This window comes from Plasmodium brasilianum, chromosome 2 (genome assembly GCF_023973825.1).
Source record: "Plasmodium brasilianum strain Bolivian I chromosome 2, whole genome shotgun sequence".
NCBI lineage: Eukaryota > Apicomplexa > Aconoidasida > Haemosporida > Plasmodiidae > Plasmodium > Plasmodium brasilianum.
In genome coordinates this window covers 1,156,286-1,173,137 of record NC_090115.1, presented here as the reverse complement: position 1 = coordinate 1,173,137, position 16,852 = coordinate 1,156,286, and the positions used below count along the sequence as shown (strand labels likewise).

Genomic DNA, 16,852 nt, shown 5'->3' with positions numbered 1-16,852 from the left:
ATCAACATTTTCCAATGCGTAACAACATAAATATAAAAATTGATACCCTCGTATTTATAGAAATATCATAGGAACTAACAAAATAAATTATAACGTGCATAAGAAAACTATTGTAACCAAGATTTTACTAATAAATAATCACTATTTCTTAGAAACAACTTGAGTTTTGAATTTTAATATGAATTAAATATAGAAGAAACGAATATTTCTTTTATTTTTATATTATTAAAAAAAGGAGAGTATAAATATGAAAGAATTAGACATTATCAATATAAATTATGATCATTTTTATATATTCATAAAATGATATTAAAATATTACTTCATATATTTATAGATAGCCATAAAAAGTATTACGAACATATAAAAAAATATTTACACATTTTTAAGAGGTTATAAAAATTATATATTTATTCCAATTACTACTGAAATCATATAGATTTTTATAGGTATATAACACATTCTTAGATATTAATGATTAAGAAGTAGAAAAGAAAATATTCCTATATTTTATCTATAAATATCTGAGTAAATTTAATCCTTGAACGACATGAACTGTAAGGTCGATATGCAGTATATATATAATTATAAATTTTCAATAGAATTTATATTAAAATAATTTGTGTAAAACATAATTAACATTACAATTAGGAACTATAATAAAATTATAAATGAAGATAATAATTCATATGATTATAAATATTTTCTAGTAAACTTTTATAAATAATCTTAAAAAAATATAAGCTTTCATTTATATTCATAAAATTTCAAATATACAATAAAAAAAAATATATATAGATAGATAAATTGATTTTTGCGCAAATTACGAACTATAAAACAACCTATAAGATGTATTTATATGATAAATACTATGTGTTTTTAAGCATATATATATATATTTATATCAGTACAACAAAATGTTTTGTCTTTGTTTCATTAAATATAGCATAATACGTATTTATCTTGATTTTAAAACTAACAATAATATTATTAACGTTATGTAAACAAATAATAATTTTGGACTAGAATAACATAAAAAATTATAACTATCAAGTTTTATTTCAATCAAAAATTATTACATTTCAATATAGTTGCATGAACTCTGCTATAATACATTTATTTTAACGGACAAACATATAATATTCATTAGAATTTAATTACATGTACAAATATAAGCATAAACCAATAATACATAATATAATTGAAATAACATTCTAAAATTCATACTGAAAAACAATAAAATATTTAGAATAACAAAAATAATAACACAATAATTTATTTATTCATGTGTATCAAAAATTATACCTACTCATACATACATTTATGTAGTTGAAGCAATTAAACACATGTTTATTAAATATATAACTATCTATACTACATATATTTATTCATATCAATTTGTATACTACACAAAAAAAATATTTCTTTTACCCATTCTAACATTTCCTCTTGAAAATTCTTTTATGTTTTCTAAACTTTATATAAGTAAAAGCGGACCATAACATAAACATGATAATTAATATACCCAAAAATACAAAAAATGGTATAGCGTATTCAGGTTTTAATAGAATAATCTTTGAACTTTGATCCTCATTAATAGTTACATATTTACCCATATAACCACTAATTGAACTTCCTAATGCTACTAATAACATCCACAAGAGTACTAAAGTAGGTAGAAACAGTTTATGTCCAAACTTTTTACATATTAATGTTTGGTATGTTTTATTACTAATTGACGGATTCTTTCTAATAAAATCTATGTAATCAAGTTGCTTGAAAAATTTTCTTTCAAAGCGGGATAACTTTTTTCCTCCATATATTAATATTTTTTGTACCTTATATTGTTTACGGAATTCATCATAAAATAAACTTCTCCTTGATTGTATGTTCGTTAGTTTTTTCCCCTTTATATTTCTGCATAAAACCTTTTCACTGTTATCTTCATGATTAAGCATTTCTTGTTCTGATTTTACAATATTTAAATCATTTTCTTTTTTATACTCTGATAACAGTCGAAAATTTCGTAAATCTAAATTTGTACTAAATTTATATTCTTCCTTCGATATATTAAGCATAATCTAATAAAAAAAGAAAATATTTATTATTTAAAAGAGTATTTTATCTTATTCTCAAAATTAGCATTGATAAAAATAAAAACAAGTTAAATCAAAAATAATAATTTCATTAAATAATATAATCATACCTTTTCAATGCAAAAATGACATATCAAAGTCAAAAGTAAATATATGCAAATTTTAATAAAAAAGATTAACTTAATTTTTTGTTCCATGTTGTATAATTTTATAAATGTATTATATTCAGCAATAAAAAAACAAACAGTACTGTTATATTTTTTAAATCATAAAGGTTACTATACTTATTTTATTAGTTATTTATTTATAATAACGTAATAATACATATATAATTATAATGTTTTTTTACAACAGATGCAATGTATACAAACATTAAAAATATATTATAACATTTATATATTAATATTATTTATAAGAAATTAATTTTAATAAAAATAATATAATTTATATTTATTCATAAATATTCAAAGTATATAATTTAATAGAATATTGTAATTAAATGTATTTTGTATAATTCTTTTCCAAAAAAAAAAAAATATATATATTATATATATATAATTTTTTAATATTTCAAACTATTAAATATATGTAAAATGTAAAATATATGAAATATAGAATATAGATTAGGTATTATACTACATATTAAGAGACTAGTTCCTAATTTTAATAATTCTTTCTTATTAATAATGCTAATATTGTAAATACTCATTTTGGAAAAAAATAATTATTATTGCTCAAAAATATTTATTATCAAAACAATATGATAGTAGTAATAGTAATTTAAAAAAGAAACATTTTCTAATAATTATGTATTATATTAATTATAAAAATGGAATTCCATAAGATTTATTAACTTTTTAAAAAATTACATTAATAAGACACAATATAATATGTGAAAAAAAGTGCATATTTCAAAGGTAACTAAAAGAAAAAAAAAAAAAAAATTATTCGTTTTTTTAGCTAAATTTTTAAAACAATAAATTTTAAATTACTTTAATATATATCATTATTTCCAAGCAAAATTGTTGTAAACTTATGAAACTAATTTCTTTCTAATGTTTTTAAATTAAAAATACATATTTAGAAGAAATATAAACATAATAAAAAATAAGGAACAATAAATAGAGAGAAGGATTAAAAATTCCCAAAATATATTTAATTTAATTTCCTTAGTTCAAAGATATATCAAATGAAATATATATAAAAATAGGAATAATTTGCAGAATATGATATATACATAATAAGTATGAATATGTATATTTTAAAAAAATAATTTCTCTAGTAATATTTATCTGATAATTTTAGATTGAATATATTGTTTTTTTATTTATTCTTTTACAAATTAGTAATATCAGGAGCAAATTCTAAGGATACAAAATAACATAACGATCATAAATAAATAATATATTCTTAAAAATAACTTCACAAAAAATATATTATTCCTTAATATCTTTACACTTTATATATAATAATTTTTGGTATGAAAATTATGAATATATCATGTTCAAAAAAATACATTGAAATAGTCCTATAATAAAACATTATATTATTTTTTACTTTAATAAATATTATTATTCATATTAAACAAATAAAAAAATAAATAAATTTAATATACTATTCTTAAATTACAAAGAAAAAAAAATTTTAAATTAACAATAATATATCTTTTTATTTTAATATATATATATATATACATTAATTCCGTGAAGGCATGTACTGAGGTTCTTATTTGGTTTTCTTTAAGTTTTTTCGGAATACGGTAATTTCACATTTTCATGTTTACCTAGTGTTTTTATATAAATAATTCAATAAAAAATTTTATATATTCATAATAATATACAGATTACTTATAAAATACATCACGTAATTGTACTCTTTTTATAGAAAAATTCTCCATGAAACTTACTTAAAACGATTTTTCAATTTTAATAATATTCCTTATTTTTATATATTTTTTTGAGAAATTTTTTTATAATATAAATAAATATTTGTATAAATTTTTTATATATTTCCGAATTTGAGAATTCATATACATTAAGTTTAATTTCCTAGTAAAATATTTTATTTTTTCATTATTATATATATATAGTATAAAGATATTTTATTTTTATATATATATATCAATAACCTTTACCTACTTTCGCGTCATATCTTTTTTATATTTAATAAATTATATTATTTATTCATAATAATAACACACGTTGGTAAAGAAAAGATATTAAATTTCCATAATAGTATTTTTATATTTTTACTAGATTTATAATACCATGTTTACAATAAATAAATTATTCAATTACATATTTAATTTCTATCAAAAATATTATATTATTTGTGTGGTTTCTTATATAATTTATCAAGAAAATCAATATTTTGTTTTTCTACAAAGAGGACATGTTTGGTTTTTTAGAATTTTTATAGTTTAACATAAAAATTATCTGTTTCACTAATTCTAAAATGTTCCTATAATTCAGTTATAAATGGTCTTCTTGTCTATAATAAAAAATATAGTTCATTATATAATAGTCATATTACTATATATGTTACACTAAATGTAATAATTTTTATACACATTTGGAAAACTTTAAAAATTAATAACACATTCGTAAATACCGTATTATTAGTCCCCAAAGGATACATTTTTTAAAGAATATTAATGAACTATATTAATATATTGAATTTCAAAGATATCAAGTTCCAGTAAAATGCTTATTTGTGAGTTTAATACCACGAATAGGAGCAATATCTGGAGCTACGTTTTATAAACTAATCTTTTTATTTTCAATAATCATATTAATATTTATTACAGTATTTTTCATGTTTCATTCTGTCTAGTACTATAAATTATTTAACTTAAAATTAGAATTTTTTACATTATACATTTAATGTGTTACTACAAGAAATTACAATTTTTATATTGTTGTAGATACAAATATTCAATTTATTTAATACTAGTTTACATCACTTGCTCTTTCCTGCGATATTCAATAAGAAAAATATAAATAGGTACATGAAAAAATTTTTCCAATGCATATAAATAAATCTGCAAATTATAAGAAATATTGTACTAACAGCGAATAGTATTTAACGTATATTGTACAAAATTATAATTTAAAAAAGTTCAATAACATATATCTAGGTGCATATAAAATGAAACCGCGAACATCTTAGTTAAAATATATATTAAAAGAAATTAAAAAAAAAAAAGGTTCAGGACAATTTTTTTTAATAACACTGCAAATGTAATAGAAAATGAGTATTATTTAAATGTTACTATAAAAAGTTCATACATATATACACATAAAAAATCTAACAACGTAAAAAAAAAGAAAATATACGAAATTCAAGGACAAATATTTTACTTAAAATTATTAGTAATAGAGACGGGGAAATATAAAACAGAATTAATTTCAATTGATTGACCAATATCGAAATTATTTTTTAACATTAACATAATAAGTATACATGATATTTCTTATATGAAATACATTCATACAACATATATCAACAGAAACTTAGGAAAAACTATTAATTAATTATTCGTCAAGCGTAACATGGTCAGTAGATGTAATAAACAGAAATATATTTAAAATAAAATAAAAATTCACAATATTAACAATATACCATATATTAATTTTTATACTCTGTTTATTAAATTATCAAGAATGTGATATATTAGGACGTTATATTTTAAATGATAAGTATCAGAACAATAGAAGACTATAAATGATAAATTATGCATAGAACGGTCCTACTTATTCCATTAAGATGAAATAATTCTAATTAGAAAATAAAATAATATCACGTATTTTACCTTATAATAATATGCTTAAACAAAATTTATTAATTTATTCTCGAAAATACTTTTTAAAATATGCTCCTTTTACCCTTTGATACAAATATATATATATATGTATAACTAAAAGTATATAAGTAAAATTAAGACATTCTTATAATCAAAATAAAAATTTTTATTTTATTTTTCAGGTATATTAATATATAAGACTTTTCACACTATAATATTATGTTAACAGTTATGAACACTAGTTTAAATAATATAAAATATAAATTTTAATATGCAAGTCTCTTCTATAATGACATAAAACACAGTTTTTAGATTGCATTTTTACCCACATTAAACAAGAAAACATTATAATTTGTTATTTAAGCAATTACATTGTCGTAAATGCATTTACTTCTACATATTTTTCCGCTTACAAGCTATAATACTTTTTATGCATATAACATTTTTATTAGCTCACATAATGTTAATATTTTATATAAAAATATATATACTTTTACATTAAATATTATCTTTCATATTAAAAGTTAAATAGTATATTCATAATATTATGAAGGAAATTTCAATAGTTTACATGAATTTTTATTAATTTTGTATTATTTTTAAATTAACACAATGTATATATTTCATTACTATAAATAAATTCTAATTATATATTAAAATAGCTAATAAAAAATTCAAAAACAAAGAAAAAAAATTATTTTATTATATTTATAAAATGATAAAAAAAAAAAAAAAGTTTTTTATTATGAATATTTTGAAAAAAATTTTATATATTTTTTTTCAAACCCTTTCAAATATTTCGGAAAATCATAATTTGTTTTTTCTTGTCATATAATAATCCATAATAATATTTTCATTGAATATATAATGTTTAGATACTTTTATATAACATATTCAATTACATAAATATAAATAAAATATATTTTTGAAACACAATAAATTATATTTATTTATAATCTTCTATATATGTTTATTAAGTAACTTATTTAAAAAAAAGAAAGGAATAATATATAAGATATTACAATAAAATAAGTAGAACACTAGCAATAAAATTTTAAAAAAATAAATTAAAATATAATTCTTAAATGTAATTTATTTATTAAACATAATCATAATAACGCAATTTTATATGAAAAGTAATTAATTAAAAATGTTTATTATTAATATATTTTTTTTTTTTTTTTCTGACTACATTCGCTTTCATATGTACTTTTTTCAAAGCAAACATTAAAATAAGAAAAAGTATATGTTTATTATAATATAATAACCAATGTTATTTATAACAAGTTTAAATTTTTCTGTAATTTCATTTAACCACTTGGATCTTAAAAGGTATTATAAATAATACAGGACCCTTTTTATTTGGTATACTAAATAAATATTTATTATAATAAAAAATTTATTACCTTATAGTTGTATGTATAAACAATATCAAAAAATATGTAATGTACTTTCTAATATATTTATTAGAATATATCTATCAAAAATTACAGAAACATTATTAAAAAGCATCTGTATTTTATATTTTATCTAATTTAATATAATATACCTTTTATCTTCAATTATTTATTATTGTACTTTATTTCAGTGTTATAATTTATTTTTCATTTTTTTTTTCTATATTGTATAAATGGGCTTATTATTTTTTGTTAATATTTTTTTATATTTTGAATAAGTATAAAAAAAAATTTTCATTAATTAACACAGCTAAATTTACCTTTAATTAATTAAGTGTTTGTCCAAATAAAATGATTTATATATAAAAGTAGTAATCAGCATATACAAGTGAAAATAAATATATAATAAATTACACTATATAAAAACAATTAAATGGAATAATATGTACCACAAATAAGGAAATTTTAGGTAATAGATATAAATATAATATTGTCACAATTACAATTTAATGATAAGTACTTTCCACAACTGTAGCAACAATATAGTATAAATGATATATTGTAATTGTTTTTTCATACATACAATGTTGTACATATATAAATAATTTAACAAAATAATTAAAACGTTATAATGGTCTATATCAAAAATGAATAAAAAAAAAAAAAAAAAACATGAAATAAAAAAAATAAAATACACAAATAATACCAGTAAAAAACTAAAAAACTGTGAAAATTTTTATTTTTAAAGTGCACAACCTAATTTAATTTTTTTTTCCCATTAAATCATAATCTGCATTTTTAAAACATTCATAAAACAATATATAATAGTAGCTCAAATTTCATAATTTTAATATACTTTACATAGATATATTTTTTGAATTATTGGCTCCATATATAAATATACATGATATGTAAAGAATCAAATGAGCTAATTGATAATGATTATAAAAAATAAATATTACATATATTAGTTATAACTTAAAACTAAAACTATATATATATTAAATAATTACATTTGGTGAACTAAGGTTTTAATATTTACTTTAGATTAAATTATATCTAAAACTCATTCTATACATGTAATAAATTTATGTAATATATTATAATTTTCTTACTATTATATTTATTGCCTATACATTTTAATTAATAATTTTTATTAAAAATAATTCTCAAAAACAGTATATTTGAATAATTAGTAGATAGATTCTAAAAAATTCTTATTATATATTTTTTAATATATTTTATCATAAAAGCTCTAAAAATAATTTTAGAATGTGTTCTAATGCATATTTTATTACTAGAATCTAATGCAATAATATATGCTTATTAAATCAATATTTTATCAATTTATATTGTACCAATATATATTTATATATTTGAAGCAAAATATTTGTATTTTGAACAGTTATATTTCTTTAAATTTTTCCATCAAATATTTATTAAATTCTTTTTTAGTTTTATTTTAAAAATGTGAAATAATAATATTTCTAAATATAACTATTACTGGAATATATTTTTTTTAATTATAACTTTTTTTTAAATATGTTTTTGTCTTGTAACGTAATGCGTACTACGATTATATTTATCTAAAAATAAAAAAAATCTGAAGACTTTTTATATTGTTATAATAGAAAATAATCAAGATGAATTGTAAATTAACTATTTAATTATTATTGTCTAAAATGCCATATATGCCTGATGTCTTAATCATTACATAAATTTTAACTTTAAAAAAATTCATTATGAAAGTGAAATACACAAATGTGCACCTTTTTACTAAAGTTTTTATTTTTCCTTGTTTAATATGGACATTAAAATATTTTTATAAGGTATCATAGTAATTATGCTTGAATTTTTTTATTTTTCTTTTTAATTTTATGTTTCTATATGATAAAAGAATTTTATTTATATAATATAAAAATACATTTTTAAATGTTTAATATGAATATTCACTTCTAGAAAACCTTCTGCGATAAATCATGGAACAAGGAATTGAACAGAAATAACGTATTAAATGTTAAATTTAGAAGATTATTAAGTAGTGAAACAGTAGAATCGGTCAGAGATAAATTTAAACTTTTAAAAAAAAAAATAATTAATTTAGAAGGAGAAAGCGCTGAAGCATTTAAAAAAAAAACATATGTATTACAGAATAATAAACATTTTCATGAAGATAAGAAATCACCATATAGTGATGGTTCTTCTTACGATGAATTTAATTATTTAATGAAAAACTCAGAATTTGATGAACTTGGAGAATTCGACTTTGAACCTAATTTAAAAGAACAATCACCCACATTAGAACATTATTATAATATTCAGTACAATTACCAACCTAAATCTTTAAAACAATTGTATTTAAAGAATAACTCAATTTTAAGCCATAACAAATCAAGAAAAAATTTTAGTTTTATTAATTATATAGATAAAATGAATGGTGCTATAAAATATACAAAAAATAATCGATGTAAATCTATAATTTTTTACTTTCTCTACTGGATCGCACTAGTGTTAATGGTTGGCTTAATTACGATCTTCATTTCATACGCATTTATATTCTTTAAATAACATAACTTCTCCTGTACTATCCTAATAATAATTATATCTGTTACAATTTTATAGTTTAATCCTCTATTTATTGGTATTCAATGTAACAGTTTTTAAATATTTTATACTGCTGGTTTTGGATAATACAGTTTTTTTAAATTAATATACATGACATTATCTGATAAATTAATCTAACTATAGTAAAAAATGAGAAAAAAGTATTCAATGTAAAAAATTAATTTTATAAATTTATTATAATAATTTCAATGTGAACAAAATTTTATATGCTTAGCTGTAAAAAAAATATGTCTCCAATACAGCAATATCGTATGTAAATTATTTGTTTTTTTACACTACATCATAAAAATTTGTCATCATATAATTTTATATTTATTATAAGTAAATTATTTGTATTTTAATTCTTATTTTAAATTATTAAAGTTTCAAAATTTAAGTAAAAATATATTTTGTAACTATATCTATATATCAATGTTATATAATACGTTCACCTTGCTCCAATAAATACAAAAGAACACATTAATTTTTAATGCAAAACTAATTATATATTTATCTTAATTTATATATAAATAAACATTTTAGACTAGAATAAGATAAAAAAATGGGACACAACCATGGTTCATTTAAAATATAAATTATTACAGGACATCCATTAAATTATATTATATTTTCTGCTGTACACTAATTTTAACTCCAATATATATATTCTATATAGTAATATATTTTAATGAATTAATATATATGTTAATCAATAATATTTAATTATTCTGAAACAACAATTTATAATAAAAAATAAAAATTCCTGAAACTTTCAAGTTCACAAAAAATTTAAGATCATAATTTCTTATTTATCATAAAAACATAATATGATATACACATGTACATTTATAAAATTATTTCATTTATATCTATGTATAAAAAAAATATATGCCTAAAGATATAGTTGTTCACATTAATAAACCCCTTAGAGAAGAATGAACACTACTTATAATTCATTTTATACATTCCTCAACTTAATTTTTTTATATTTTTAATTATTTATTAAGATATTAGTTATCGTTATTATAATTATTATAACTAATAAAATCATAAGTATTCCAAAAAATATTGAACAAATAAAATGTTCTACTGGAGTAGGATTAAGTTATGCAATAATGGTTAACAGTCCTACAAGAATTGTTTGTAGATTTCTCAAGTAACCTAATCCTTCTAATATAGGGCATCCTATTTTCAATTAGAAAAAAAGAAAAAAAACAGCAACTCCAAATGCATATCTTCTATGTGTTATATTTTTTAAATCTATATCATGAATTTTTCTATTTTATTCTTGAAAGACCTCATAATCATTTTCATTAACTCATGTTTTTTCAAAACGGATATATTTTCTATCTTGCATTTCCTTATCGTTACCCGTAACTTGTGTATAGGATTTCTTCTTATTTAATGATTTATTAGGTTTTTCGGTTTTTTATATTCCCCCATTTTTATTATTACATATATCATTCTCTTCACATTCACTATGATTAGGTATATATTCTTTTAATACTACAATATTTGAACACTTACCTTTTTTATAATCGGATAGGGATCTATACGTTCTATTTTTTAAATTGCTACCAAGATTATAGCTCTCATCGGAAAATCTGATAAACCTATTCTAAAAAAAGAAAAAAAAGTAAATATTTCATATATAATATAATGAATAATTCTATTATAAAAAGTTGTAATAATAAAAAAAAAATCAAAAACAAGATGTATACCGCAAATATATCCTTATATAATATTATCATATAATATTCATAAATGACATAATCAAGTTAAAAGAATAATTGCATAAATTTTAATTAATAACATAGTCTTAAATTTTTTTTCCATGATATACTTCTTTGATATTATTAATATATTCGTAAAAAAAAAAAATTATTATTTCTTCTTAAATAATTAATGAAATGTACATTGCTGTAATAAATTTTGTAATATATATATAAAGAAAAATATATTTATAAACGTATTATAAAATTTTAATTTTAATATTTTTAAAAAATACACTTTATTTAAAATAAAATAATTTAAATTTATTCGTAATTATACTAAGTATATTATTAAATTATTTCATCGAGTGTACTAATTAAATAGTATTTTTACAAATCCTTTTCTTAATAAACTAAGGGATAAAAATTTTATTCCATATTATTTTGAAATATTGAGTTCCCATAAAATATACAACATATAGAATACATACATAGTAGGTTTATCTATTATTAAAATATTAATTACACATTTTATGGATGTTATTCTAATAACAATTAAATATTATAGACATTATATTTCACAAATTATTATTAAAAAAAAATATCATTTATTATAACAATAAAATAATAAAAAAAATTAAATGAAGAAAAATATAATTTTATGTTTTTTAAAATATAACATATGATCCAATTACTCCTTGTATTAATATATTATTTTTTTAGCGTATAATATATTTAAAAAATTAAATTTATTTTATCCTATCTAATATATGATTTAGTATCTATTTTAAAGTCAAATTAAGACTTCTGTTTTATATTCGTACCATAATTTTTAAAAGTTGTAATCTTTGCGTTCAAGTGGTATTACATAATTTTAATGAAAATTATCTATAATCATGTACTAAATTTATTATTATTTTTTTTTTTAACTATATATATTCATAAGTAACAATAATGTAATAAAAAAACGAAAAATAAAATACCTATTGCTATAATAGAACTGTTACGTATATCAATGGATATATATTTTATTTGAATGAAATAAAATATTTGAATATATTATATTAATCTATAGAATTAACAAGAAATACAAAAATAATTGATCTTTTAATTAAAATGTATATTGAATATATTTTCACATTCCTAGGAATAACTGCTTGTACATAACAATATATCATATTCCCTTTTAACTTGAGTATGCTTTTTACAAAGAAATAATCATGAATGAGACATTTTATTTATATAAAAATATTTTTTAAAAGTGTATTTAAGTGTAATAACTAAAAAATATATAAACTTTATGTTTTTGCGTTCATTTATATCTATATAAAATCAATTTTAACAAATAAAAATATTCGAAAAACCATCCATAACCAAATTTCTGTATTAGATATATTAAATGAAACAAAACGAAAAAATATATAATTTTTTACATACAAATTGTTAAAAATTATCTAACAAATTATAACCATTTTATTTATAAATTATCTATAAAAATATAATTGTTTTTTCTTATTTATTGTGTTTAATAAATTGTAATTATTTTGAAGATGTTATTAATTGTTTCTAATATATATAAAAATATTTAAATACATTTTAATCTATTATTTCAGAAAAAAATAAAATTAGATTCATTACAGATAAAGACAATTTTTATTTTCATAGATATATAAAACACATTAAGAGATATATAATCATTAAAAACAAAACAAAACAAAACAATTCCATAATATAATACATTCATCTGCAATTAACTTAAACTAATTTCTTTTATTGTTTTGTAATAAAAAAAAATTAAAAAATTATATAGTCTATATATTTTCAATATAATATATATTTAAGTAGAATTTCCAAAATTATCTTTAATATCGCAGCCGAATACACTAATAATAAATTAAATTATTTTAGCTCTTCCTTTAATTTTAAAAACTCATAATTTTAATTTAAAAAACTATTAAAAGTAATCAATATTTAATATATATATTATATAATTATATACATTTTTTTTTCTATTAAACCATCCCCAAACATCTCGACCTTTTTCAAAAAGGGATTAACAAAAAATATATTCTATAAAACATATTTCATAAAATATATTTTATACAATATATATTATAGTTTTACTAATTACAAATATGTATGTAAATGTAACAAAACTGATTCACATTCTTACATAAATTATAAAATAGGACATATTTATAGTTAATATAAATCGAATAATACATTTTAATAATTACTTCCATAAATAATAATTTTAGACTTAATCTGTAGAAAAATAGGAAGCACCACATATTATATTTATAAATTAACATACTATTTCAATATAATTGTGTAAAGTATCCTATTATATATTAATTTTATCTCATAAAAATTTATTTTTCATAAAAACCTACTTACATATACAAAAATATATAAAAAAATAGAAAATGCGACATTAAACAGAGATAACATATTAATGAACACATTTAAAAAAATTAAAACATTTATATTCACAAAAAAAATTAAGACATATTCTTTTACAGTTAAATATATGAACGGGTATATTTATGTAAATTTACTTATACAATTTTTACTATTTTGCGAATATTTATTAAGAATATCACTAAAGATAATATATATTAGTTCTTATTAGATATTTCTTTTTAGAAAGAATAATATCTCATACTATACAATCTACCTTTTTCTGAACTTAATTTTTTCATATTTTTTAACTTTTTTATGATAATAAATAATCCCCAGTATTAATGTGAAACCCAATATAACGAACGGTACGAAATATATTAGAATACCAAATAAATTCCATAATACGTCTATTTCACTAACAGCACTCGATGCTGTATTAAAAGCAGGTTCCCAAAACCCTTTTAACTCTTTCAATTTTCCTAAAAAGTTTTTCAGAGAACCCTTAGCCAAGCTATCTAAATAGCTAGAAACCCCTAATGCACCCCATAACCCCTCCTCATCAATCAAACCCCATGAAAAATCTACTAAGAGTATGATTAAAAACAGTGAAAAAAATAATAAAGGTAAAGTAAAACGTAATCTGTATTTTTTAAGCATTATTTTTTTGTACATCTTATCAGTAATTGTTCTGTTTTTTTTAAGAAAATTCTCATAATCGAGTTCCTTGAATATTTTTTTTTCCAAATGGGAATATTTTTTGGTCTCAATTATACAAGATTTTTTATTCATATCTTTTTTACGACTTCCTGTTATACTTTGTGAACATCCATTTGATTTATTCATTTTGCCTTCCACCCCTTCCTCACTGTTACATATATCTTTTTTGTTGGTCATACCAATATTTGGCATCTCTTCTTTTGTAAATATAAACTTTGAATCGATATTATACTTATATCCTCCTAGCAATCGATTATTTCTTGCTTCTAATTCTTTCGTACGATTGCAATACTTATTCAATGGCATGTCAAACATTCCCTAAAAAAAAATGTAAATATTTTTTATTTAATAGTATAAATAATACAGAGGTAAAAAAAAGGTATTAATACAGAAAAAAACCAAAAAATGTTATGATTTCAAATATCCTTAAATAATATTTTCATACAACATCACTGTTAAAATTAAGAATCCAAGATAATAGGATAATCTCAACCATATCAATAAGTAAGAGGGTTTTTGTTTTTTGTTCCATTATACAGATATTTATTATTATAATAGAATCAATAAAGAAGAAGTTAATAATAGTAGAATATACTTCTAATGATAAAACGAAATATTTAAAATAATAAAAAAAAATTTATTATTTCTGTATAAATATATAATAAAATATACATAATCATAATATACGTTACATATTCTATAATCAAAATTAATTTTTAAAATGCATTATGTAATATTTATCTTAATTTTATTTAAAAAAAAAATAACTTTCTTTGAAATCATATAATTCGATTTAATACATATATATTTAAAATATATAATTTAAATATTCAGTGTAGTGTTATAATGATATAATACTTTTATTAACCTTTTTCAGAATAAATTATGAAAATAATATTCGAATACTTATTATATGTAAATATTGAGTTTATACACTATGTAGAATGTAGAGAATATAAATATGATATATTCCTCTATATATTAAGAAAATAATTAATAATGTTAAAAAGTATAAACAATTAATAATTCTGATTATATAAATTTTTATTTTGAAAACGTTGATTTTTATTAATAAAATATCAATTATTATAATAATACAATAATCATAATAATATAAGAAAAAAAACATATTAATTATATTAATTAGAAAAAATGCATTAATTCCTCCTCAAGTAAATATACTTTTTTATAGTATATAATTTCTTTTTAAAATAGAAATTTATCGAACTACTTAATCTATGTAGAAATATATATTCTAAAAGCAAACAAAGTGTGATTTTTTATTTTTGCACCTTAATATTTGAAAATCACAATTTTTAATTACGTTTAAGTTATACCTTCCATATAAAAGAAATTTTTTTACATTCATATACATAGATTTTTAAATTTCTTTTTTAATATATATATTCCAAAGAAATATAAGAATATTAAAAAAAAAAAAAAACTTTAAAGGTAAAGCAGATATATAATCGTTACTTTAAATTTCATTAATTTAAAAATATATCAACTGAAGCATATTTACTAATGATATATATATGACATAATATACTTATAAAACTGTTAAATAATAAAAATACATTCAACTAAAATATACGACTTAGTGATTATTCAATTCATATAATATTAGAAAGAATAAATTACTTTTTATATATTCTTTTGAAAATACATAATCGCAGAAACATATTTTACATGGTAACAGGAATAAATGAGTATAAATATATTATTCCAATATATATCTCTCACATATTGTAACCATTAGAAATTTAATTATAAAAAAAATTTATAAAAAATATTCCAGTCAAAAGAACATTCACTTTATATTATTGATCTCCTTAATAAATACTATCTTTCCAATTGATAATTAAAACATAAAAAAAAAAAAAACAGATGAAACCAAAATATTATTTATAAATTAAAAAAACCAGAAAAAAAAATTTACATATATTAAAATTCATATATTTTTACTTTTTAATATGTATATTAGTTTCATTATAACTTTTATGAAGATTTTTAGGTTCTATTTTTTCGAACATTTTGAACAGCTCACATTTTTTCTCTTACCTAATGCTTATGTATATAATGCGCTTTTATCCATTATAAAAATTTATAATAATCTATACAC

At 18.1% G+C, this 16,852-nt stretch overlaps 3 protein-coding genes across 3 annotated transcripts; 1 reads left to right on the top strand and 2 right to left on the bottom strand.

The window, feature by feature from the left end:
- Positions 1 to 1,435: 1,435 nt before the first annotated feature.
- Positions 1,436 to 2,292, bottom strand: MKS88_000814 (uncharacterized protein; the record flags this gene model as incomplete). The annotated part of the gene is made up of 2 exons (XM_067219443.1): positions 1,436 to 2,080; positions 2,206 to 2,292. 2 exons carry the CDS (start codon positions 2,290 to 2,292, stop codon positions 1,436 to 1,438), a joined length of 732 nt encoding a protein of 243 aa, XP_067075595.1.
- Positions 2,293 to 9,036: 6,744 nt separating this feature from the next.
- MKS88_000813 (uncharacterized protein) lies at positions 9,037 to 9,958 on the top strand (the record flags this gene model as incomplete). The annotated part of the gene is made up of 3 exons (XM_067219432.1): positions 9,037 to 9,123; positions 9,254 to 9,811; positions 9,917 to 9,958. The coding sequence occupies 3 exons, from the start codon at positions 9,037 to 9,039 to the stop codon at positions 9,956 to 9,958; spliced, it is 687 nt and encodes a 228-aa protein (XP_067075594.1).
- Positions 9,959 to 14,283: 4,325 nt separating this feature from the next.
- On the bottom strand, positions 14,284 to 15,262 carry MKS88_000812 (uncharacterized protein; the record flags this gene model as incomplete). The annotated part of the gene is made up of 2 exons (XM_067219421.1): positions 14,284 to 15,048; positions 15,176 to 15,262. 2 exons carry the CDS (start codon positions 15,260 to 15,262, stop codon positions 14,284 to 14,286), a joined length of 852 nt encoding a protein of 283 aa, XP_067075593.1.
- Between the last annotated feature and the right edge of the window lie 1,590 nt (positions 15,263 to 16,852).